At 38.2% G+C, this 27,504-nt stretch overlaps 1 protein-coding gene across 1 annotated transcript in view; it reads left to right on the plus strand.

The window, feature by feature from the left end:
- DTWD2 (DTW domain containing 2) overlaps positions 1–27,504 on the plus strand; it is a 101,158-nt gene that overhangs the window by 68,880 nt on the left and 4,774 nt on the right. Inside the window, exon 6 of the mRNA XM_010562358.1 lies at positions 26,483–26,611. Within this exon, the coding sequence (XP_010560660.1) occupies positions 26,483–26,611 (129 nt within the window). The remainder of the gene's footprint in view (positions 1–26,482; positions 26,612–27,504) is intronic.

Here is a 27,504-nt window from a genome sequence, read left to right on the forward strand (position 1 = left end):
AAAATTGACTTAAGTCATTTACTTCTGGTGTGCCTAAATCAACTTTGTTCATGCCACCTTCCTCTATAAAGCTGAAACCTGATCATTGTTTCAGGTTTTTTTTATTGCTGACAGTTAGACTGTCTTGGACTGTGGATTTTGATTTTTGGAAGATCAGTTATTTGAGCATATTCCAGGTGATTGCTGCTTTATGGCACTTGACTACTACCCCTGTCTGCCCATAGTCAGTGTTTTTGGCAGATCAGATCAGTAGGAGCATTATGATGAAACAGTGCTATGTCTAGATAATCCATTTTGTTATCTGTCTCTTCTTCTAGATAGCATCATCTTCGATTTCTCTTTCATTATGGTGTTGAGAGTAGCTTCTGGGCTGTTACTTACTCATCTTAGATTACTGCTATTTCATAATAATAATTGCTGTGTTAGAACCTATTTCTCATCCTATATTGTAAACTATAAAATTTGATTTTTCTCTATTCAGTTGTTAACATGTAAGCTTAGATTCTAATGACCTGTTGAAATAAAAACAGCTGAACCAGAAAGAAATTGATAGTATTTCTTTGTTTAGAAAAAAGCTAATATTTTGCTTATAGTTTTACTATGGTACCTGGATTTTTTGGTAATGATGTTTGTCTTGTTTCACTTTATTCCATATTAACACTTATTTTCCTCTGCTTCACTCTTGCACATTGTTGCTGAGAAAAATAGATCAGGAGCTAACCAGCTAGAGAAACAATGGTTGATTACAACAGATAACTCTTGAGAATAATCAATGGAATTAAGTACCATGAGTTGAAGTCCTACTTCCATATGGGAAAGATGTTGGAAATAAAGTATTTTCCAAATACCTTCTTTAAGCAACTTCATGTTGGAATTTTGTTCCCTGTGTTATTGTTCCATTTTGCCTGTGAACCATACTTTTATTTATACAAGTATAAAGAAAATGGTCAGTCATGCATAAACCAGCAGAATTCATTGAGTAGTAAAATGAAAAGAGAGATAGTTGATCCAGTTTTGTCCAATAGTTGAGAAGGTCTTTAAGCTCAAAACTGCACTGTTCCAAAGAGCAAAATTTTATATATTCATAATGTAAATGCAGGGGCATAAAAAGAATCTGTATTACGTGTAGAACTAAAATACTTGTTTTAACCTGCCAAGCACAGTATTGAGTAAATAAGGTGCAGAAAGTGAATAATACTTCAGGATAAGTTCATCTCTTACTTAACCTTCTGTATTACAAACACATTAATTTGGTCACACTGATGTAACTAGAACATCACCTGAGGTGCCTGTCAGAAACACCTGACAGGAAACACATCTATGAAAAAAATACACCCTGCTGACTTACTAGTCATCCAAATTCTGCCTCACCTGTTTCTGGTTGCAGCAAGCGTCTGAGAGCACAGAAGTGAAGTTACTAATCTGATTTGTACTTTATCATTATGGAAGAACTCAATGTTAAAAACAAATTCCTTAAAATACTTTTATTTTCAAAATGCAAATGGTTTCAACATTTTGGTTTTTGTTAGAAGTACATAATGTTCTATTAGGCCTTTTGGCTTATCTGAGTGATTTGATCTTATGGCAAGAATGAAAGAATCCATGGGTGAAATTTTAGGGGTCATAAAAGATAATTATTCAGAGTGGAAGTCCACAGAGACTCTGAAAATTACCAGGTCTCTAATACTCAGGCCTTGCCATATATTTGAGAATTTATTGTGTTCCTTTCAGACTTTTTCTTATGTTTTATAGTTACCTTCTTCAGTTCTCCGTGTGGGACCATGTCTTCATGCCTTGTCTTTTTTCCTTCACATGGGACCCCCTGCAAAAAACTTTTGGACCAGAATCATAGATTCATAGAACGGCCCAGGTTGGAACGGACTCCGAAAGATAACCTGGTCCACTGTTTTGTGGGAAGGGAAGCCTGTATGAGATTATCTAGCACCTTGCGTGGTCACATCTTGAAAACCTCCAGTGAAGGGGACTCCACCATGTCCCTGGGGAGGTTGTTCTAGTGATTGTTCTCACTGTAAAAAAATTTCTTGAATTGAGATGAAAACTATCCCAGTGCAACTTGAACCTGTTGCCCCTTGTCCTCCCCATGTGGCTCCTTGTGAAGAGAGAGCCTCTGTACTCTTTGTAGCTGCCCTTCAAGTACTGGAATACTGTGTCGAGGTACCCCCTGAGCCTTCTTTTCTCCAGGGAGAAAAGTCAAGAAGTATTGCTGTGCTAGACAAGATAATAGTCAAATATTGATGATCATGCACCCTTCAAGTCTGAAGAGACTCCAGTGTTTAATTCCGTTTTGAGTGTTGACACTTTGAATCTTAAAATTATATCTGCCTCACACTTGAGAGGGTTATTTTCCTGAGTGTGCATACGTCCTTGAGATAGTTTTGAAGTAATCAGTTTAAACTAGTCTGTCTTATATAAATCTCAGTAGCAATCCTACCACAGCTGTGTGTGGTCACAGCATGTGCTGTGTAAGCGTGGTTGTGATCCTGGTAAACAGTGGCTTAAGCCAATTCTGTTAAGTACTAACTGAATTGAACCTAGCTATATAAATGCTCATATGGTCTGATCATTTACGGAAAGTCAAGGGCTGTGGACTAAATACATCTGTATTTTGGCATTTTACTCACCTAAATTTTTTTAGGCCTTGTAGTGGAGCATAAAATGTAATTAGTACCCCTGAGGCTGTTAAAATGTTTGCTTTATTAAAATAATAGAAATATTATGGATCATTTAACATAAAATAGTTCTTTTAAAATTCTGAAATCCTGCCTAATGCAAAATGGAACCGAAAAAGACTTTGAAGTGGTAGGACAAGTAAAAATAATGTAATGAAAGTAAACTAAGATACTGTGCCAAGAAACTCTTGGAAAGCTGAGCAGTACTATTGACTGTGCTGTGTGAAACATTTTTTGCTTTTTGAGATAGTACCACTAAATGGTGATAGAGATGAGCTTCAGTATGCCAGACTGAAATATTAAACATTTGCTGAATATTCTTATTGTTCCCACTGCGGTTGATACTTATACTTGTCCGTACACATGTGTCAGGATACATATTTTTTTCTAAAACAATGAGAGGACATAATAGTGTTTCTTCATTAAAGACTATGAATTGCTTTTTAAAGGTGGAATAATATTAATAATAAAATGGGAGGCAGGGAGATACTGTTAGTGTTTTACATGCTTGGAACTGGTATTCTGAAAAAGTCCAGTTAGAATTAATATTCTTCTTAAGCTTTCTTCTTTGCTTCTGTGATTTTAAGTGAAATGCGTTTTCCCAAAACATTCATAATACTACTGATATTTAATAAGTATTTAAAAAATCCAATAAAAAACCATTTTACTACTTTACTTTAGATTTATTTTACTATTACTTTATTTTTCACTAAGATATTAAAATATATTTTGGTACTATAGGAAATAAAAAAAATATTTGCTGTTTACAAACAAATCTGCTCTTACTGTAGGAGGTTATTACACTGGAAAGACTAGGTATAAATCACATCTATGTGTGATTTTGTAGAAACTTAATTTGCCCATAACAGTATTCTGGATTTTAAAATGTTGTTTTGTACAAAATTTTATAGACATAGGTAAGTGTGGCAATATTAACTTGGAGCCCTCTGTACCTGAACATGTAACTACATGATAGTCCTGAAAGTTCAAGAATCAGTCTTCCAGATGCTGATAACAGGGTACTGTGTACCTTCACTCCCTTGCAGTGTGCACCTATATAGAGGGTTTAAGACTTCGCAAAAGTGAACTATCGGATACGGCTTATCGCTGGGGTGAATCACAGACTTTTCTTTCTGGGAAAGTTCTGAACCATTGAGTTATGAAGCAATGATGTGTAGGATCATACTCTAAGCTCTTGGGGAAAAATACGAGCAGACAGCAGGAATATCAAAAACGTTCCTAGCAGATTTGCTTCTTTGTGCGTACTTGAATTCTTCATTGCATGGATCACAGACTTTAACAGTTGCAGTTACAACCTGTCTCAGTTAACACTCTGTACTTTTTAGCTGATCTTTTCTTAAAGGAAGAGAATATTCTGCTGTCCCTACTCTTCTTTTTATTGGAATTGCATTGCAACTCTTGTTTTAAAGGGTTTAAATTCTTAGTGAAAATGAAAAATAGTGATTTGTGAAGTATTAAGTTAATAAGTGTATTAAAAATTTTTTTTAAACTATGATGGATAGTTTGGTTGTTACTAAATACACCAGAGCTTAAAATCAATGCTTGGTTTGATTTTTATTTCATATACTAGTTGATACTTGTTATTATTCAAATCACACAGAGCTGTTTTAATGACGTTGGAGTTCTCAAATGCAGAAATACCTTCTTGCAGGAAAAAAAAAAGTTTTCCCATCTTGAAGTATGACCTAACTGGCTTTAGTCTCTTAGATCAAGTTTAAAGGTTGTATTTAGTGGTTTGAGTGTTACTTTAGCTTTACATGTGCTGTCCTGGTAGTACAGTGCTAAGTCAGAACTTCTGCTGTAACTGCAAGCAGTTATCTGTGAGACAGGTAGTGCTCAATGAAGACACCCACTGAGCATGGAGCAGTGCAAAGGCTACGTTTAAGCACTGTGTACACAACTGTGTATTAAACTAGGTTTGGTCATTTTGTGCTGAAATGAACTAGAAGTACTTGTGCAGTCCACTATAACTTCTAAATAGTTAAAATTAGTAGTCAGGTGGTAAAAGCATACAATAAAACTGTCTGTAAGTGAACACCAGCACTCTTATGGATTAAATTTTGTTCACCCTGTGACTGTGTTGTTTCATCTTTCTTACTGAGCTAGACACCATGGCCAACACTTCAGGGTTTTTCTGGCTTTTTCCTATTTCTACATTATTTGCTGTATTCCTACATTATAGTTCATATTTAAATACTCTGTAAATGGTCCTCTCTCTGAATAAGGAGGATTTGTTTCATGTTTTGAAACTTTGGGTTGATAATGCAGTTGTGCAAGATTATAATGAGTCGAATGTCATTATATTTGGAATTTAAGAAAGCACGGTTTTGTCCAGAAAGAGACTGAGGTAGATATGACAATATCTAAGGAAAGGGGGTATTAAAGGAAAAGAGGGTACAATTCCTGCAGACATTATCTGTAAATGAAGAAGAAACTGTTACAACTGAAATTCTTCAACAAATGGCAGTTTGAGCTTTTAATCAATGTTAATCAATGAAGAGATTAGCAATTCTTTATTGCAAGATATACTACAAAGACACAATAAATTGGAGGCATTTGAAGATCACATTTAATTGTGTTCCTTCACAGCTTCACTGATTTCAGGTAATACAAATTGCTATATTGAATGATTTTAAAAGTACTGTAGGATATTTTAATAAACTTTGTGGTTGTTTTAAGTTAGTATTACAATCTAAAGACCTTCAATAAAAAGCTCTTTTCATCAACAGTTCAGTCAGCAGAGCTTTTTTCTTTGAAAATAATCTTTGAAGAAATTTCAGTTGAGCTCTTCCAGAAAGTCCCAGAGGAAATATATTTATGAATCTAACTTATTTAGCTTTATCGGAAAGATTTACATTTATGTCTTGAACCAGAATCACTCTTATTGTCTGGAAATTTTACAAATGACAAAGCATGAGCTTTGACAAACTTTATAGCAGAAACTTGAGACACATGGCTTAAGGTGACTTTTATAGTTTTTAATATGATTACATTGATTATGTCTTGTACTCTGTGAGCTGGCACCCTCTTGAGAAGCACATTATCCCAGGATGTTTTGCATAGCCACAACTGAGGAAGAGGCCACAAGCATTAGAGTATGCACTGCAGGCTTTCTTGCAACAGCTGTTGAGGTTTGCAAAGGTGATACAGAAAAGTATTCCGTTAACTTGGAGCAGTGGATGCCATTAGTTCAGAAGGAAGAATGAGCTGGTTTGCACAGCAGGCACTCTTGGCACAGTTAGGCTGGTGGTATATTGTACAAAACAATCACAGAACACTGTGGGTGAAGCTGCTTCTGTTTATGAGGAGATAAGCATAGCATAGTGTGAACAGATGGCTAAAAAAAGTTTGACCTTCTACTCCTTCAGCACCAAAAAAAAGGTTGAAAAAATTGACCTAGTGACAAGCTGTATTGGCTTTGCATGGCAAGGTTTTGATAGCAGGGGGGGCGGGTACAGGGGTGGCTTCTGTAAGAAGCTGCTGGAAGCTTCCCCTATGTCTGACAGAGCCAATACCAGCCGGCTCTAAGACGGACCTGCCGCTGGCCAAGGCCAAACCCATCAGCAATAGTGGTAGCACCTCTGTGATAACATTTTTAAGAAGGAAAAAAAGTTGTGGGGACAGACAGAAATGGCAGCCAGAGAGAGGAGTGAGAACATGTAAAGGAAATCTACCCTGCAGACCCCCAGGTCAGTGAAGAAGGAGGGGGAGGAGATGCTCCAGGCACCGGAGCAGAGATTCCCCTGCAGCCCGTGGGGAAGACCATGGTGAGGCAGGCTGTCCCCCTGCAGCCCAGGGAGGTCCACGGTGGAGCAGATATCCACCTGCAGCCCATGGAGGACCCCACACCGGAGCAGGGGGGTTCCCAAAGGAGGCTGTGCCCCTGTGGGAATCCCACGCTGGAGCAGGCTCCTGGCAGGACCTGCGGACCTGTGGAGAGAGGACCCCACGGAGCAGGTTTTCTGGCAGGACTTGTGACCCCGTGGAAAGCCCACGCTGGAGCAGTGTGCTCCTGAAGGACTGCACGCTGTGGAAAGGACCCACGCTAGAGCAGTTTGTGAAGAACTACAGCCCTTGGGAAGGACCCACATTGGAGAAGTTCATGGAGGACTGTCTCCTGTGGGAGGGACCCCACGCTGGAGTAGGGGAAGAGTGTGATGAGTCCTGCCCCTGAGGAGGATGAAGCAGCAGAAAATAGTGTGTAATGAACTGACCGTAAACCCCATTCCCCATCCCCCTGCACCTTTTGGGGGGGGTGGGTGGAAATGAATCCGGGAATGAAGTTGTGCCCGGGAAGAAAGGAAGGGTGGAGGGAAGGTGTTCTGAGATTTGGGTTTATTTCTCATTACCCTACTCTGGTTGATTTGTAATAAATTGAGTTAATTTTCCCCAAGCTGAGTCTGTTTTGCCTGTGATGGTAACAGGTGAGTGATCTCTCCTGTCCTTATCTCGACCCACAAGCCCTTTGTTATATTTTGTCTCCCCTGTCCAGCTGAGGAGGGGGAGTCATAGAATGGCTTTGGTGGGCACCTGGTGTCTAGCTGGGGTCAACCCACCACAAGCTGACATTCTGTTAAGTAGTAGTAATCAAATGTGATGATAGATGAACTTCATACAAGACTCTCAACATGCAGTCTTTGAGGACTTACTTCGTGACATGTAATGTAATACCCTGTCCAGCATTTTTTTGTACTTGAGTCCCTTCCAGCTGAGTGGTCTCTTTACACTGCTTAGTTATAAATCTTACCTGTTTGTATTTTACAGCCTTGGTTACTAGTTCAAGGTCTTCCACAATGTATACAAAAATTTCTCTTGCAAATCCTGAAATACACATTTTTTTGTGATGAGGTATGAATTCAGGGGCAGCAACAGCTCCTAGTTTGTTGTGCCAAAGGCAATGGGAGAAGACATGATTAAGTCTTGAACCCTAAACCAAAATTCTTGCTACCTGAAAACAGGGGTTCAGTTCTTCCATTGCCCATGAGCTTCCCAAGATTGCTTTTGGTCCTAATAGCTCATTGTTTCAAAGTGGGAGGGAGACAGTGTCACTTCATAGACTGGGGAAAAAGAATTATATGGAACATAAGAGACTGCCGCAAGGTCAGAAGGAAGCAGGGAAGTTGATAAGATGGATTGAAGAACTTTGTAAATCTCATGCTTTATCCATCTGTGAAGTCATACATCTGTCAGTTTCATTTTTTGTAATTATTTAAGCATTTGTATTTTTATAGGAGTAGTTATTACAGTTAGATATGCACGTAACTGAGTGGAACAGGTAAATTTGGAATTGGAATGCTGAAGTCACTTGGACAAGAAGTGCTTATAGCTCTGAAAAAGGGAGTAGGTGGCTATCACTAGTATCTTCTTTTTTTGGTTAATTATGCATAGGGAATTTTATTTTTATTACAGCAGATTTTCATAAGTCCTAACAGACAGGTACATATGGGAGCAAAAGGAAAACACTGTTTATTTCATAGTCTGTGGTTGTCTAGGAGGTTTTGTTGTCTCAGAAAAGTAATTTCAACTTTTCTTAATACAGATTTCTTCATTAATATACAGAACTATCCTACTAATAAAAGGAATTTCTGATAATTTAATCTCAGAAAAAATACTATGGATTTTAAAACAGTTTCTAACTTCATGTTAAATGACCTGATATGAACTGCAGGTGGATTGGCATGGATTTAGTTTTAGATAATTGTTCTACATCTGTACAGAAGTTTTTTAATATTAATTTTTTTTTAATTATGCCATCTAAATAACTGGGAAAATCCAATTAATTAGATTCTCTTACAAAGCTGAAGAGGCATAAAATCCTCTCCATCGCAGGTTCTAGTAACACAGAGACATGCGTGCTTCAGGTTTTGCAAAATTGTTAAACTGAGGATTAGGTGGGAGACAATGATTGTTACAAGTATTACAGGGAATACTGTGTAGTCGTACTTGGAATGCAAGGCTGGACTTTTTCTGCAATGCTTGATGATCTACGGGTGGCAGAATTGCTCTCATTCTTTTGGTGCTGTGCTCTGTGGCTAAATTAAGGAGAGGAGACAAATATACTTCAAAATAGCCATTAAGAGTGAGCTGGAGCCACACTGTTAGCTAATGCCATTAAACAAGTTTTGAGAAAAATGCAGCTGCAGGAAGCAGTACCCTGCTATGCTGTTTCATTACTGCTGGGAATATACGGGTGGGTTTACCTTATTTGTAGCATTACTTTGTTAGTTTTTCAGGTGTCAATACTGTCCTGCTATACCAGAGGTATGCCTCTTTTCCATAGGTCTGATTTCCCTCTTTCACTGTAGTCCCAGCATTTCAACCTGTTTGTATTATCTCATTTTCTTCTGTCACTCCTCATTTGCTTACGGTATGATTTAATTGCCAGATTTGTTGTGGGAAAAAATGTTCTACTGATTTTGATGTAATTTCAATAAATTTAATTTTTTGTCAATAAACAACCTTCTAATTACTGATTCTGGTAATAGAAAGAAAAAAACCAAACACATGCTTTAGGAAGGCTCCCCTTGTCTCTTTGAAACATCACCTTCCCCAGTTTGTTGTCCAGTCCCTCCACTGTACGCTACACTTGGCCCCTTCAGTGGGGGGAGAGATGGCACACGAGGTTGGGGGCAGTGCGTGGTGGCTCCTCTGCAGATGGCAGTCCCTTCAGCATCCCACTACTCAACCACAGCTCGTTCGGCCACTGCTCCAGCTCTGGCCTCTGCTTGGTCTGCTGCTAGTTTGGCTCCTGTCTCCCTTCTCCTCCTCCTGGTCTGGTCTGGTCTTTTTCTTTTCATCTGCCTCCTCTCGCCACCTGCTCTGACCCTGTTCCTTTTTTCTTTTCTTTTTTTTTTTCTGTTTTGTTTTATTACTCTTTCTTAAATATGTTTTTGAGTTGCAAACTCCTCTGGTTGTGTCAGAGGCACCACATTTGACTGTCAGGCTCGGCTGTGTCCTGTGGTGGCTCTGTTGAGGTGTTGGCAGCCCTTGGCCACTTCTTGCAGTGCTTTGTCCTGCTGCTCTACTGCTACCAAACACCTGACAATTATGCCTGATGCATTCCACCCCTCTCCTCAGCAAAATGCATGTTACATTCATTACAAGCTCTGCTTTTAGCGTCACCATAACCTTAACAGACACATCTTATAAACTCTGCCCTTCCTACCAGACAAGAGGAATGGATGTGGTAGCAGTGTCTATATGTGCTCAGTGAAACTCCCCGCCTTGCCCCTGGAAAACACCAAAATCAAGAGCATTACAATCGTTTCAACATCTGCATGCATTGCAATCTCTACCCTTTGTCACCCTGGTCCTGTTCCAGGTTCAACATTTCAACAACCTCCACCCCTTGTCTCTTCAAAACATGCATCCATACCATCGTAGCTGTTTGAATAGTCATCTATCATGGCTTCCAAACTTTGTCCCTTCGGGGGGTGTCTCCTTTGTGGCAACAACAGGATTGACCCATTGCTCCACATATCCCTCCATCAGCTGATCCCAAAGGCTTTTTCCCCTACAGAGGTCACCATTTACAAGTGACATAGGTGCAGCCTACCTGGGACTCTGCTCTCTAGAGCCATCAGTGGTATCTCCCCAGCTCCAGTTTCCCCACATTGCTGTAGCCATTTGTGGTGGGTTGACATTGGCAAGCTGCTTTGTACCTACCAAGCTGCTCTATCACTCACCCTCCTCAAGAGGACAGGGGGACAAAATACAACAAAAAGCTTTTGGTTCAAAATAAGGACAGGGAGGTCACTTACCAATTACCATCACAGGCAAAACAGACTTGACTTGGGGATATTAATTTAATTTATTGCCAGTTAAACAGAGCAGGATAATGAGAAATAAGGACAAATCTAAAAATGACCTTCCCCCGACTCCTCCTTTCTTCCCAGGCTCGACTTCACTCCTGATTCTTCTACCCCCTCCCTCTCAGCAGCACAGAGGAATGGGGGATGGAGGTTGTGGTCAGTTCATAACACTTTGTCTCTGCCTCCGCTTCCTCCTTATGCTCTTTCCCTGCTCCAGCGTAGGTTCTTTCCATGGGGTGCAGTCCTTCAGGAGCACGCTGCTCCAGCGTGGGTCCCCCATGGGGCCACAGGTCTTGCCAGAAGACCTGATCCTGCGTGGGCTCTTCTCCATGGTCTTCAGTTCCTGCCAAGAACCTGCTCCGGCATGGGCTCTCCACAGCATCACAGCTTCCTTCAGGGCACATCTACATGCTGCAGCAGATGTCCTCCATAGGCTGCAGGTGGATATCTGCTCCACTGTGGTCCTCCATGGGCTGCATGATGACTACCTACATGACCATGGTCTTCCCCATGGGCTGCAGGGGAATCTCTGCTCCGGTGCCTGGAGCACCTCCTCCCCCTCCTTCACTGACCTAGGGGTCTACAGGGCTGTTTCTCTCACATATTTCTCTCCTCTCTCCCAGCTGCTGTTGTGTAGGGTTTTTTTACTCCTTCTTAACTATATTATCCCAGAGGTGCTGCCAACATCACTGATAGGCTTAGCTTTGGCCAGCAGTGGATCCATCTTGGTGACGGCTAAAACTGGCTCTGTCCAATATGAGGACAGCTTCTGCTGTCTTCTCACAGAAGCCATCCCTGCAGACCTCCCTGCCTCCCCCAAAACCTTGCCACATTGTCATGGTTTAACCCCAGCCAGCAACTAAGCACCGTGCAGCTGCTCACTCACTTCCCCCCCACCCAGTGGGATGGGGGAGAGAATCGGAAGGAAAAAGGCAAAACTCATGGGTTGAAATAAGAACAGTTTAATAGAACAGAAAGGAAGAAAATAATGATGATAATAGTAACAGTAATAAAATTACAATAATAATAATAAAAGGATTAGAATATACAAAACAAGTGATGCACAATGCAACTGCTCACCACTCCCCAGCCAATGCCCAGTTAGTTCCCCAGCAGAGATTCCCTCCCAGGCCAACTCCCCCCAGTTTATATACTAGGCGTGACATCACATGTTATGTTTGGGTCAGCTGTCCTGGCTGTGTCCCCTCCCAACTTCTTGTGCCCCTCCAGCCTTCTTGCTGGCTGGCCATGAGAAGCTGAACAATCCTTGACTTCGTCTAAATACTACCTAGCAACAACTGAAAACATCAGTGTGTTATCAACATTCTTCTCATACTGAATCCAAAACATAGCACCATACCAGCTACTAGAAAGAAAATTATCTCTGTCTCAGCCAAAACCAGGACACATGTAAACCCAATATACCATAGCAGAGGTGTCTCCCTGGGGCAATGGCTGTGGGCCTCCCTCATTTAGAGAATTTCAGTCTTCTGAGTGAAGGACTGTAACTGGAGTGGTCTGATCAGTCTGTGTTGTTAACTCACCACCAGGGTCCTCTGTTTTCCTGTCCAAGATGTTGGGGTGCCCATCTGGGACAGTCACCCCCCACTCCCTGGCAGTGCCCTCCCTCCCTCTACAGCCTGGGCAGCAACTTCCCCCACAGGCACCTCAGCCCTGCTGGCTGCTGGGTCTCTTCAGAGCTGAGCACTCACTAGTGCCCTGCTATTGCAACAGAGAATGTTGGATGGACTCCCCAGCTCTGCTAAGCAGTCCTGGTCTTCCAATAGTGATGGTCCAGGCTACCACCAGGGCATGGGCTTGAAGCAGAACTTGTCTATTGTGGAGCTGTCTGGAATTGGCTGTGTCTGGCACAGGGCATCTCCTCCTACCAAGGTCTACCCTGCTGCCCCCTGCTACCAAAACCCTGGCAATTAATGCACAATGCACAAGTTCTAGGTCTTCATATCTGTGCTGGGACTTCACCTTGTAAGGACTCCCAGACAAGCTCAGAAAGACTCAGGGAGCAGCGCAAAGCTGTCCCTCTGTCCCATGGGCAAAGTGGGAAGGTGCCTTCCTGACTTCATCGGACTTCTCCAGGCAACCAGGGTGGGAATGACAGAGGAGTCATGTAATAGGTGGCAAGCTGTGGGGCATAAGGTTTTCCCTTTGAGATAGGTTGTTCTAAATGGCTGGTGCTGACTGCACAGAACAGTCAGCAGGTTGCTCTCAAATGATACCAGCTTTTTAGTTCCATGCACATATTCTCAATTCTGTACCAGGGAAGATGAGTTTAGGGAGCCCCTGTTGCTAGAAATGCTGTTTTGCTGAAGTGCTTTCAACATATTTAAACAAAACAAAAAAAACCCCACAAGCTTTTTATGATGCCTTCCCATAAGTGATGGGCTGTTAGCTCAGGCATCCTAGCCAAATTCTTCCCAGAGTAATTAAACATTCTCTTAAATTCAATGTTCCCCATTTTTCCAATTGAATTAAGTATTCTTTGTTACACAGTTTTATGGGCTTGAAATGAACTGTTAAATGAACTAGAAAAAAATGTGACCTACTAGTAGGTGAGGTAAATGCTACCATATGCTTTCTTTTTTAAACCTCTTTTTTTACAGCCAGTTACTCATATTTATATGAGATCTTAGGAATCCTGTGGTAAAATGCATTGTCATAATGCTATTAAAATAGATTGCACATTTGCATTAACATAATGGTTTTGAGCCAAGACCTTCAGGAAGATTTGTTTATGAACTTGTTTGTGGCAATAAGCTGCGAAGTTTCAAGGTACCACACAAATATTCTTAGTTAGCACTGCATTTATAAAGGGATCATTCCTGCTGAGTTTATTTACTTCCTTCTGTCTGACCTTTGTGTAACTTTCTCATCCCATGCATAAGATGCTCGCAGTTCACTGACCATGCTTCAATTTGCAAACAATTTAATCAGGTTGTAAGAATGCTTACTGGTAATTTAAAATACCATGGTACTCAACACACCCCCCCTCTCAAAATACTCCATTATCTTCAATAGACAGGAGAGGTTTGCAAAAGGTGTTACCGATGACAGGAAGCTATGGTCTTTGACCTCATAAACGAGTTAATTAGAAGTGTTACTACCAGTTTATAGTTGACTTGCTGTCTTCTAAAAAGGCCCTAAAAATTTGCAATGTCAAGGTTATATGCTATCTTGAACTCCAGTCAATGAAAGAGAATTTTGGCAATGTATCAGGCAGGGGGAACTTTTCCTTATTGTCATCTTCTGAGAAATGCGGCCCAAATCCATATGTTACAATTTGGAAGACAGTGTGATGAAATATTTATGAAACACTTGTGCATTTCTGTTTCTTTCCCATTGTTCACTGACCATCTTGTAATATGCCTGGGCAGTTGTCAACACAAACTGCTGCCTAAATTTCCAGAGTTTTGATCTTTCACCAAAGTCAGTCACATCAACATCTGCTTTAAGAATTCTTTGCCAATTTACCTTGTTGATCATGTCAAAACTTCATGCTGTGCAAAGTGAATAGCACTTAATGGATTGACTTCATGGTTTCTGTGCTGCCTCTGCTGGGTGAGCATGTGTTCACAGGTGCTTAGGGGTGTCTGAGAGTAAGTCTTACCAAACAGCTTGCTTGAAATGCTGTCATCATAGGGACTCTTTGGAAGAGTATTCTCATCCTTCTTCTGTAGGATTCAGTGAAGGGATGCTCAAACTATTGGCAGGACCTTACTGAGCACTGTATCAGCAGTAAGAAATGAAGGCACTGCACTTCGAGTAGGGAAGGCAAGGTAAGGGATCTTGGTTCAAACAAGCTGGCTCAACATACTCTTGCCACTCTATTTGTTTAAAAGAGAAGAAAAAGTTAAAAAAGCTGTTCCTTTAAGAGATCCACCTGCTTTTCAATTCTAGTGGCGCCACTGGAGTTACTAGGTAGGAGAAGCCCAATGAGGAAAGATGAGGGATTAAATGCTAGACGGGAAGTGATAAAATGCCATCTGGTTTAAGGCAGATAGGATAAAATGCGAAAGTGTCAATAGGTGTAGGACTTTGAATTGTAGTTGGCAGTAGGGTCTTCTGCCAGCAATTCAACTTGCAGCAATGCTGGAATTATCAATACAAAACTGGCAGCATGCATAGTTGAGCAGAAGCTGAAATTAATTCTGTTATTTTTCCAGTAATGATTAATGATAGGTAAAGTTATGAATGAGTTGATAGACAAACTGTAATGGTTAAAGGTGTGTGAATAGTTACATTGATGTGCTTTTTAACAGAAAGTGTTTTTTGTGGTCTAGTCCTCTGGTATGTTTAGATAGTAAAACTTTATTTGGTGATTTGCCATTTTCAAGCGTAGAGGTTTAAAGAAGGAGTAGCAGTCTGTTTCTGAAAGCATGTGCAAAAATCAGAAGAATTTCTTTGCTGGGACAAGCAGCTATTCTAAAATGTAATCTTCCATTTAGATAAATTCCTTCTAGAGGAGGTTAAAAACTTACTTCTAATACAGTTAGTTAGTGTTCACAGACATGAGTATAATACAGTTTAAGATGTATAGGCAACTGTCTGAACACCCTGAGAGAGGATTACATTTAATGTAAAAATAGAAATATAAAAATATCCAGTCATCTGCATACAGAAAACATGCAGAACAGAAAAGCAAGGAAAATAAAAAGAATCAGTATTATCATCTGACTGTATCTTACTTTATTCCTTTTCCGATGTTTGTTCTCTGAATAATTTTTATAAAATCTCCTATTCAGTAAGCTGAGGACATGCATAGAAAAATACAGTCTTTCATCCTCCACAGTTATGGGACTTAGGCAAGTGAATATATGAGGACTACATAATAAATGGTGCCAAGTAGTAAATATGTTTTATTACAGTCCCCTTTTATCCTCTCTTTTATCTTTCTGTTTTCCTATCTCTGTTTTCCTTTGTCACAGTTTCCAATTTGCATGAGAGAGATTAAATACCAAATTTTGCCATAGACTGCAAGTAAATGGACAATGCCCATCTTAATTCTGCAAGGGAAAGAGGTATGGTCATGAATAAGTGGTGCAGATGGGCAGGAGGCAAATCAGAACCCAAGGCAACAAAGGCCAGCCAACAACGGTTGCAGTGGGGAAGACTGTCATAATGTAGGTCCCAGAAAGTGGTATGCATTCAGCCATGCATCCTCCTACTAACAGAAGAAAAATACCTTGTTTTCACTGACTTGTTATAAATGTTTTTTATCTATATGAATGTGACAGTGGTGATTTTACTAATAATCCCACAGGAAAGCCCACTTATCTGTAGGCTGTAGAAGTCTTTGCGAGCTTTGACAGCAAATTTTTGTTTGTGAGTTATGTTGGCTTTTTAAATTGTATAATTTTTGATGTAGTGAGAAAACTTGTTTTCATTAAGTAAGTAGCTCATATCTTCTGCTGTATAACTTGAAAGACAAAGATAATAATTAAAATCTACTATATATTCTGCAGTGTTTGATGTGTTCAGGTTTTAGCTGCTGTCTCATTACAACTGAAACATTCAAAAGAATATTTTGGACCCTAAAGAACAAAGTGTTTTGTGCTAGGACTGGCAGAAATTACTGTTTGAGAAGATGGAGATCAGAGGGAGAGAAATGGGCATTGCTTTGGGTCAGGACTTCATGCACAGTTGAGATATGATGCTGAGCAGTCAACAGGAGTCTGTCGTGACATTTAGGTTAATTTAAATGACATTGGTCCATTTTGATATTTTTCTGGTCATAAGTACGTATTTATTACCTCTTAATACAGTGACATTTTCTTTGTGACTGAAAGGTCTCAGGTAATTTGCCAGATGTCAGAAGAGTACACTATTTTTACTCTTGGGCGGAAACTTGGCTTTTAATCTATTTCTTTGCCATTTCTTTCATAATTATTGTCAAACTCTTTGCTGACTATCTGAATATCCTGCTGCTAGAACAATTCAGGAGCAATTGCAGGTTTTGTACCATTGTACCGATGCTGAAGTTCTCATGGGATATGAACACTTTGTAAAATAGAAACTAGAAATATTTTTCATTTTGATTGAGCTTGCTTTCAAATAACTAGATTAATTGAAGGCTTCTTCCTCCTTTTAGTCTTTCTTTACATGTTCCCTTGTGCCCTTGCCAAAGTTCTTCTCAGGAGCTTCTTCCACGGCTTTTTCAATATCCAAGGAAGTGCTTACTTACTATTCACATATAATAAGAAAGAAAGAAATCAGAGAAAGCAAAAGTAATTAGTAGATTCCAAAGAACAATGTTATTGCATTAATGCTACTTTTTGACACTGAGGTATTTAGTTTTCCTTTTCAGTTTTCTGATATTTGCAGGTAATTAAAGTTAAATGGCTGTGACAATACACGTAATTAAATTTTCTTCCTTCATTTCATGACCCCGTTCTCTACATCTGTACTCTGCTCAGACTGCATTTACTTGCAGCACTTTCCTGTTGTATTAATTATTAAAAGAATTGTGCTCCATGAAATATTGATCTGTTGCCTGACATTCATTTTTTAAATGTAAGCAGAGCAAGAGAGGTATTACCAGAAATAATTTCTGGATCTTTCTTTCTCTAAATACAAAAAATTACAATGCGTGGAAATTAACTAAAAATGCATAGTCATTTCATGAACTGCCAAACATGCCTTGTATGACTTGGACTTAATTATTTTTACATTACATAATGGCATTATTAAGTTATTTCATTCCTTAGTTATACGTAAAAACCTGCAGTTTCAGAACCTGAGACCATAACCAGATGTTATTTCAATTATTTGTGCAAAATGTATAGTCCAAATATTACTGGGTCAGTCCTATCTTCTGTTTTACTTTAGCTGTAAGGACTTTCCTTTCCTTACAATTCACTGTCTGTTAGCTCTTAGTTTTATGTAAGCCATTTGGGTCAGCCTCAGGCTGCCTTATTTTACAGGAATTTGAACTATTACTTTTAGATTAGAACTACAGCTTATCTGCACTTGCACTTTATCTCAGTTATCTATTTTAACTGAAGACCATATTATTTTGTTTTCTTTGAGGATAGTAAGGTGGCCTGGGTTTTTTTGTAGTGCTTTTTGTGCTTGTAAATTTTCATACAAGAAACACAGGGGAAATAGTGCAGGGAACCTTGATTTTCTTTTATCCCTATATGTAAGAAAGATTGGTATAATTCAAGTTTACTTTTTTCTCCTTGCCATATCCATAGCTTTTTTAGAAATATATCGCACAGAAATAGCAGAAGGAAGATGCTCTTCTTATCTCCAGAAACAGCATTTACTGTTTCTGATTTGTCTCCGACTTCTCCATCATCCAGTCCCTCAGTCTTCAAAGTGCTTTACAGCATTGGGTAAATACCATCTTACAGATAGAGACCTTGGAGCTCAGAGAAGGAAGGTGGTTTATTTAATGTTGCACTGTGATTTAGTGAGCTCAGCTTATTTCCTGACATCAAGTCCAATGTCTTGTCTTCCAGGGAAGCAGGAGACATGCATACAAACTTTCAATCTCCTTCCAGCACTGGAGGCTGATACTTATCTGTCACCATCAGCAGCCTAGTCTTGACACCTTAGAAAATGCAGGTTTAGATAACTTCTACTGATGAAGATTTTCATTAACGTAAAAGTTCGTGTTACTTATCTAGTAAGTTAGATACTTACTTTCCACAGAGCAGCAATACTGAAGAGATTACTTCTTTTTTTTAATATTTACTTACTGTTTACATCTTATTTATTAAGTGTAGGCCAGAATATCCTGTTTTCTTCTTTGAAAACAGAGGTTCTCAGGTAGGCATAGGTTTATTTTCCAAACTTCTTTTGGGGTGGACACTTATTTCATGCTTTACATTTTCCATGCATTGTGTAAGCGGTGACAAACATCGTGGGAAATGATTTGAAACTTTGTGATTCCGTAATTTTACGCCTTCCATATTGTATGTAACATTAAGGATTCAAAGTATGCAGATGGGCACCTGAAATAACTTCCAAAACATTTTTTACTTTGGTGATACTTCTAAAGTTTGCAGGTGTTTACGCTACCTTATTTGACAATCTAAATCGGAGACAATTTTATTTGACTTTGCAAGATGTGACAAGTGCTAAACTGTTGAATTTTCTTAGCATTTTTGAGAAGACTCTAAAAATTTGAGTTCTTAAAAAGGTGTAATGACAGATTCCTGGTGGAAACAATTCAGTAGTGATTGCATAGATAGAAGAAGGGCCTGTTGTAAATAGTTTTATAAAGCAAATGAAGTGCTAAGGAGACCACTGCAAACTGTTCCATGTTTTTGTGTAGATCTTTGATTTCATAGTGCATTAATACGTAATATGTAGTCTAAGGAATTATTAGGTAGTTGTTGGACTTTATCAAAACAGTCTGCATACATGGTACTGAGTATTTTGAATTACCAGGTTCTCCTGCAAGAAAAATTGTGCTTTGGAACCTGAACTTTACCTTAACTTCATACAGTATCATGTGTAAAGGTGATCAATATTGACATCTAGATTAGATTACAGATATATTTAGAAAAGTGAGGTATCTATTTTAGTTGTTATTTTTTAACTTAAGTAGGTATTTGTCTTGCAAATTCTCCAGTCTTTACACAAGCTAAATTACAAAGTGGGAAGCTTGCTGTGTGAGAAACTTGTCTTCAGCAGATAAATGATGATATTGGTAAAGTTTTTTGTTTACAGTATTTTTTTCTGCCCTGGTTCATTTACCACAATTTTTTACATGTGGAAAATGTAATGTTGTCTTGTACAATCATGAGAGCTTTGTGTTTATTCTGATTTACTTTTTAAAGGTGGCATTTCCTCTTTATGTTCATTGCTTCCTTGCCCAGCTCTTGGGAAATAATCTCTATTGAACAAATTTGGCTGAAGCACTGTAGGAGCACTCTAAAAACTTAAACTTTGGCAAGGGTTAGGTGCAGAAAGTGCATATACTTGAGGGGAGTTTTGGGGAAATTTCTTCTATTGTCCCATTCCCCCCCAAAAAATTTTCTGTGGGAATGTGATGTAAGAATCTCTGTCTGTGAAGGACACATTCCTTTTGCAATTTAATTTCTCTTCCTGTCAATCAACTATGTCTAAAAATGAAAGCAAGGAACACAGTAGAGAAATACTCTGTACAGTCTGAGTTATCCTCATTAAAAAGTTATTTTAAAAGAAATGTCAGAATATTGTAAAACACTAAAATTATTTTTTCCCCAGAATGTACTTATGGCATTCTCAAATATATTTCTATATACCAAATTACTGGATATTTATTTTCTTTCAGACTTGTTTATACAGTAATAGGAAGGAGACATCATGAAACACAGAGGTGATATTTTTAAAAGAGTTGTCATCTGACATAGTCATGGAACAAAGAGACATCATGTAGGATTATATTCAGATGACGAGCATTAAGTCGTTCAGTGAGTAGCTCTACTGATTTATTCTGGACCATTTATCTTTAGCATGTCATACCCCACAGCAATAAAATCTGGTTCTTAAATTGTTTTGGTTCCAGAAGCAAAGAAAGGTCATTCTTGAAAGTGCATAGAAGTTTAATATATTTTCATACATTAACTACGTATGATGAAAGAAATTCTGGGGACTGCTGTTACACAGGTGTGTTTTATAAGGGTGTATGAAGGCTTCTGGTTTTGACCTGTGAAAGAACTAATCTGAATTGCAACTCTGAATTCAGATTTTTCTGCACAGGCTGAAAGGAGCATAAGTAGGTAAAACCTATACACAGCCATTGTTCAGCAGAAGCAGTTGTGCTTCTCTTGCAAAGATGGAATATTACGTATTTACCTCAGTTCCCATCACAGCAGTAGTGAGATATTCTGAGGCTTGTTGTAGTGATAAGACTCTGGAGTCTAACCTGACACCATGAATTGCCTGAGAGGAAGGGTTTGTGGAATACCCCAAGAGAAATGTTTTGGGGTTCATTGGAAATTGTCAAAGATAATGTGCAAAATATCTTGTAATTTTGTAGAAATTGAACAAATTTATTCAAGTTTACCTGAAAGTCACAATATAATCTATAACTTGTTTCACCATTTTACATGGAAGAGACACAGAAATGTCATGGATATGCCTAAATATTCAATCAAAAGCCATGCAAAGTGAACAGGGGTTTTTGTGACATCTATGTACTTTTTCAGGCTATCCATTTGTGACAGTTGCATGGCAGTTATTCCCTCCAGTATTTAGAAACAAAGTGCTCTTAAGATGTCACTTTAAATTAAAGCTAAGCTTTTGAACAAAATAACTTATTTATATTCTTGATTTAAATTTCAGTAGCATACTGAGACTAAATTTACTCAGGCTATCTTCTCTGTCACGAAGGTAATTTTATTTAACTGCATGAAATTTCTATAAGATACAGAAAATAGTTTGTTTTGGCTCACAGTTAAAAGGTGCTTGTGCTAACTGAATACTGAGTGAAAGATCTTTCCCATGCCTGCTTACCTTTTCTGTCTGAGGCTGGTTGTGCAGTAGCACACATGGAATGCTCTTCCTCTTCAGCACCTTAAAAGCAATTTTTTCTTAGTTTCTAGAATGATGGGTGAGATGGCAGGACGTGGTTGTACTCTTTCTGGTTTATTTTGTGCCTTTTGAATTCCTTTTAAAAAAAAAGGCTTATGGTATTTTTTCTGGAAGATATTTATTACAGTAACAGTACATATGAACAATAACTACGGCCCGTGTTAAACAGGATGGTACTTACTTTATTCTCTGAGAGTTGAGCAAATTAATTCCCAAACAGAAATTCAGATTTTATGAGGACACTATCAATATAAGTAAAAGAGGAGGGGAACTTAAAGTTAAGTACTAGGTTTTTCACAGAAGCCACAGAAGGATATGTTGTTCCTCTGCCTGTTTTGAGGTTCCTGTAGTCTAATTGCAGAAAACAGGACAGAAAAAAAACAAGAAATGTTGAGTGTGCCCTGTGAGACAGGTGTACTAACTTTATAGTCTTTCTGTGCTCTTGGGGATGCACTGTTTTCCAGATACAATTTTGCATAATGCTGGATTCTGCTTGGAGAGTAAAGCTAGTAAAAGTATTGGTGAAGAAATCATCACAGAAAAGGTAAAATGATAAGGATATTGACAGTAAGGAGAGGACTGAGGATAGCACTTGGAGTTTTCTGCAAGAGCTCCACTCCTAATGTTTAAAATAAGAACAGAAATCAGTTGCTGGTCTTTACTGACTTAAATTTTTAAAATTTCAAACAGCAGGTATTTGACCCCATCAAGGCAACACTTTTGCTTCCGTCAGTTCTGAATGGAACCCAGGACCAGCTGGGTTGTGACTTGCCTGGGGGATCTCCAAAGAGGGCCTTGGAAGAAGAGGAACTCAGACCTGAGAATTACTGAAGGGTTACTATTTTTACTGTGGTTCAGATCTTCTGTAAATACTCAAAGGCTGTAGCATTTGCTAAGAGGGTGATGCGGTGGCAGAGAAGCCAGTGTTTATTAAGTTAATGTAACAGTTTGTGAAAATTGCTGACATTCAGGCTTTTGGAAACCCTGGGTCTTGAGTTACACATAGAAACGAAACTTGATTGTATGTGTTGCTTCATGCTTCTGATGGCTTGGAAACTAAGTCCCCAAACTCCCTTGCACTTATAAAGAGAATAGGTATGCTAATTTCAGTGTTTTGGCTACATTCCAGTGAGTAATTACATTCAGCTTATCTAAATTCCTCTCTCTAGTTTGAATTGGTTGCAATAGTTTTCATCTTCTGTCTTATACTGTTGTTTATTTTGGTGAGTGGTGTTAAATAGGCTGCTGTTTTTTCAACTTGATGTTGCTGTATTTTTTTAGTAACTGAAGTTATTCCAAAGTGTGCATATGATTTGCAAATTGCTTTGACAGCTAAAAAAAAAAAAAGTAAATTGTATGTTTATCATTTTATGCACAAGTGGTTATAAAATATCATGATTATTGTTTTGAAATGTACTTAAATAGGGTATTTATGTATACCCTTTCTGAGTTTTTGAAGTGTAATGTAAGGGGTAGATGATCTGATTTTGTTTACATTAACTGTGGAGGAACATTTCCATAACTGTGAATTAAGCTTGTTCAGCTGGATTTGATACATGCAGGTGACAGACAAAGAATTAATACATCTAGGTAGTGCAGAAGCTTTGATGAGCTGAAATACCCTACCTGAAACTAGTAACTCCACAAAAGGCAAGGCTGGCTGAAAATGAGAGAAGTCATCCTCCTACCCAGTCATGTTTGAGAACAGTAAATATTTCATATATCTAGGCAATTTTTTTCAAGAAGATATTCTTCCCATGTCTGAAATATGTATCAACTATATGAATTCAGTTTGGTTTCTATGTTGTTTTGGTTTTGTCTCACCATTCGATTTATGCTCTAAGTTGGTGGAGCTCCTCACTGTGTGTTTTATTCATTCAGTGAGTGTACCTAGTTTCTGACTGACAATCAGTCGTTTGGTGAGTCTATCCAATCTGTGATAGACAAAGGCTACCCTAGCGGTATTTCAGGTGACCGAGGATCACTTATTTAGATACTGTGCTGCTCTGGAGTAAAGAGTAGGGTAAAATGCATGTTTGTTGAAAGAAGCCTAAGGGACAAACTGTACCAGGGAGTTGTCCTGGTCAGGTATTCTTCCCCTGATCTCCAACACTGTGTTCTCTCTCTGTGGTATTTACCTCTCATCCCAGTGAATGTCATTTTTCAGAAAAATGGATGGGGACCATTTGTTTCCATCCTCTCTGACTCTTCCCAGGAAAGAAGAAATTTGGTTGCTGATGATGTTGCTGTTAGAAATAGAAAGTTGCCCTTTCGTACATTGTCAGCTGTTTGAGAGCTGCCCTTACACACTTCTCGGCTGCATGGTGTAAGGCAGAGTGCAGGCAGCTTTTCTTCCATAGAAGTTGTCTTGCAATCATGAATAATTTTCCCTTCTCTGGAATGCTGATGATCTTAGGAGTTTTTCAGCATGAGACTCAAGAAATGAAGTATAGAAACCAGCAGACAAAACTATTCCTAGCTCCTACAAAAAAAAAAGCCTTAAGGCATTGTTGCCCATGTCGAATAGGGGGAAGCCAGTGTGCCTGCAGGTAGTCCAGGAGGTGGTTTCAACCTCTGTAGAAAGACTTTGTGAAGAGTGTGGCTGTCAGCTGTTGAGAAAAAGTGTGGATATGTGCCTGCTCTGCTGCTCAGGTTACATGCTGGAGAAACAATGGCCTCAGTTTACCCTGTTTTTTAATACCTATCTAGGAATTTCTAAGTAGGGACTAAAAGCTCCCTCCAGCATCGATCTCTGTATACTTGAAATAACTAGCCTTCCTACTCTGTCATGATGGATATCCATACATGGTCCCAGTAAAGGGAGCATAAAACTGAGCAAACCTTGAGGAACAATAAATGAAAATATTAATTTCATTTTAATTTTCTTTTGCATTTCATTACATACACAGATGTCCAAATTCTACATTTTCTCCCCTAAATCAATTCACTCTCTTTTAATTTTTCACTATCAAATTGAAGAAGGTAGTTGATAAAGGCTAGTATGTATCCACTACCTTCATTCTTAAATCTGCCCTGGATCTGTTCCCCAGCATATGGACAGAATTTGCTGTTGAATATCCAAGTAAATGTTAACATCTTTCATACGGTAGATAAAAATTCTACAGTATGACTATAAATTAAAGATTGTATGATAGGCTTCCACTATAGTGTAACAGCAAGCATAATCTGCTAATGAAGTGCTAGGTGTAAAAATCTTTTCTTTCAACAGTCAAGAGTACAGAGCTAGAGACTAAAGACAATGAGTTTGCAGACATGGAATAATCAACTACTTCAACTATCTTGGCTTTAAATATAAAATATTAGGTTCGACTTTGTAGTAAGTAATAGGCATTCGTGGAGTATTTTGTCATATATTGTGCCAATTCATTTGCAGAAATATGCTGAATAGGTGCGGAAAATGAAAATGAGTTTTAAGTGGGGATGACCATTGAATTTGCAGGAAATAACTCTTTATATTATCACCTGTAACCATTACTTTCAAATATCTAAGAATAGTAAGTAAGTTCAGGCAAGGTACATTTATATGTGCTTTGAGACCACTGGTGCATTTTCAGTTTAATTAACAGTCGGTAATTGTATAACCTGATTAAAAATACAATGCATTCCAGGTAATTATTATGCTAAGCAGCTTTAAAATAGCAAAAGCATCGATCTTCACTCAAGGGTACAAAATAGATTTTAGAAGATGTGATTTTAAAATTATTTAATTAAAATGACATTTCCAGTATTACAGTTGTGGAAAGAATACAAATGTATTTTTATATAATGCAAAAATCATAATGTTAGTATGCTGTGCTCTTTACACAACTAACATGAGTTCAGCTTCTCAATTTTGCAAACCAAGTGTGTGTTCTTTGGCTGTTGAAGGTGATCTCTCTAAACTATGTAAACAATCCTTGCTGGAAACTTTTAAAACATTCTGAAATGTGCATGTTTTGGTCCTTCAAGCCTACCCAATAAGAAGACCAGCATTAAAAAAAAAAAAAAAAAAAAGTTTCCTTTGATAAACAAGTTAGGACCTTCTCTCACAAAGGTACATTTCTCTGTCTTTTCCTATATTTGAGTATATTGAGCTTTTATAGCTAACTTATTTGTCCTTTCCAGAATGGCTCTCTTCCTCTCTTGTCACCTTTTTATTTATTTATTTTTAATTCCCATTACATTGGGATCAGGTAAACCATTGGAATTTGATCTTATTCATTCAGGTTTCTTCAGCGGCTTGGAGTTTCTCTTTTATAAATGAGATACCTTGAACTGCTGAGAATGGGTCATTGCATGTAAAAGAGATGAAGGAAAATGAAGCATTACAAGTGAAAGCAAAAATGGGAAAAGTGAAGAGGGAAAATACTGAATGAAGTGAGGAATGCTGAAAAATGTCTGGCATGAAGAATGGGAGCAATATTGTGGTGGCCATAGGGAACAGTCACTCATTTTTTTGAGAAGAAGGAAAAATAAAAGACAGTTGTTGGGATAAGATAAAAAAAAAAGAAAATTGCCTTGCTCTTTTATAATAACTCCTTAGGGTTTATGGTACTGTAATACAATTTTTGGAAAAGGAACTGATAATTTTTGGTTAAGAATAGTGACAACATTGTAAAACATTAACTTGTTTGGCAAATAATATTTTAAACATATGTGGAGATGGAAAGTTTAGGAATAAAGGAATAATATCTGAATTTTGACACACCATATAATAATGTAAATTCTTTGATGTTTCAACCACTGTTTATAAGCTCAGTAAAAGCTTTTGGAACTGATAAAACAGGCAGTGTAGTGGTTGAATTAAATTTCTTTTTCTTCAAAACCTTTAACTTGTGTGATAGTATAGAGTGTTTATCATATGAGGCAGAACCAACAGATCATTTTCAAACATGATTTAGGTAAACAAATAGTTCTAATCAGTGCCCTAGTATGTTATATGAGTAAATGTAGTTTCTAAAAGTCTTTCATTCAGAACTTGACAAATAATATTTAACCAAGGTAAATAGTGTCAGTGACTATACAGTCATTGTTTATTGTATGGGACTGTGTGTGTATTTAGTGTACAATAAAACAAGCATAAGTGAATAATTTTAATTTTGTATAGGATATCTATGGCAACTGAAATGGGTTGCTAAAATTTCACCCAGTCTTTCTCTAAACAAACAATTGTATTTTCTTTATGTGTTTGTACAGTAACAAATGAGCTGTTCATGTCTCTGATGGCAACTCACAGGTATTATAGTATTATACTTAACAGTAACATAAAGTCATTGGCTACTGGGAGACAAAACAGCAAAATGGAAAGAAGGTGACTGACCACAGAGGGGAAGGGCCTGTGTTTTGCTTAGTGTAGGAAGGAAGTATTTTGTTTGCTATACTGACCTGTTTATTTTAGTAGAGTGTGCTATTTTTCAGGTGCAGTTAAAACCCAACATTTCAAGTCAATATGTAATTCGTACTCAGCCAACAAACACCTGTCTGTCTACACTTGAATGTGCAGCTGTTGCTCTTAGTATCATGGAAAAAAATAAGAGTATACAAGAGGTACGTAGTTTTAAACATCTGAGTTTTTCTTTTATGAATAGTAGAAGGGCTGCAAAGGTACTTAGCTATTAATGTCACATTTGACATTCAAAATCTTAATGGCATTGTGAGGGTTTTGTTGCACAGCAAACTAAACCAAGAATGTACCAATAGAAACTATTTTTCTTCAGATGTTTATTATCTCTATCATGTTCAGATAACTGTGACTCTTTCCTGTCGTGTTCCAAAAGTCTCTATAGTTTTCCTATTCTTTATTCAACATTGCTGTTAGATTGCTGAGGGAACTTGTTAGGTACAAAGGTCTTGAATGATTGTTTTGCTATTCCTCTTTTGAGTATGTTAAATTCTAGTATGGTATTTTTTGTTCTATCCCATAATGGAGTTAGATTGGCTCTTTCACCACAAAGAGTTGTCTGAAGGTAAACCTGGGCAAGATTCAGGGCTAAAAATCTTGCTTTGATGATGTTTAAAGTACCAGTTAGGGTCAGATCATGTCCTGTAACAGATTGTATTTGGTGCTGCAATGTCCATCAAGGCTGAATGCAGACTACTTATCTTGCAGACCATTTTTACCGTGGTAGCCCATTTGTGTATGGAGTAATAGATTGGTTATTGAAAACAACTGCTACCTTCTCAACCCATCTCCTCAATTCCTCTTTTTTCCTTGTTTGTTTTTTTTTTCCTCTTCCTTTTCTTTAGTTGTCTAGTGCTTTCCCCTGGCAATTCCACTTCTACAAGTTTTCACTATGCAGTCTTCAGGTTCATTTGTCTCAGGATTTAAGACTTTTCCTGTACTTTTTACTCCCTGTCCCTTTTGTTTTTCCCTCTTTTTTCCATTTATCTTTTCTGGTCACTGTTTCTCTTTTGTACCTTTTATGCATTTTTAACTCAGC

This window comes from Haliaeetus leucocephalus, unplaced genomic scaffold (genome assembly GCF_000737465.1).
Source record: "Haliaeetus leucocephalus isolate CR32 unplaced genomic scaffold, Haliaeetus_leucocephalus-4.0 Scaffold158, whole genome shotgun sequence".
Classification (NCBI taxonomy): domain Eukaryota; kingdom Metazoa; phylum Chordata; class Aves; order Accipitriformes; family Accipitridae; genus Haliaeetus; species Haliaeetus leucocephalus.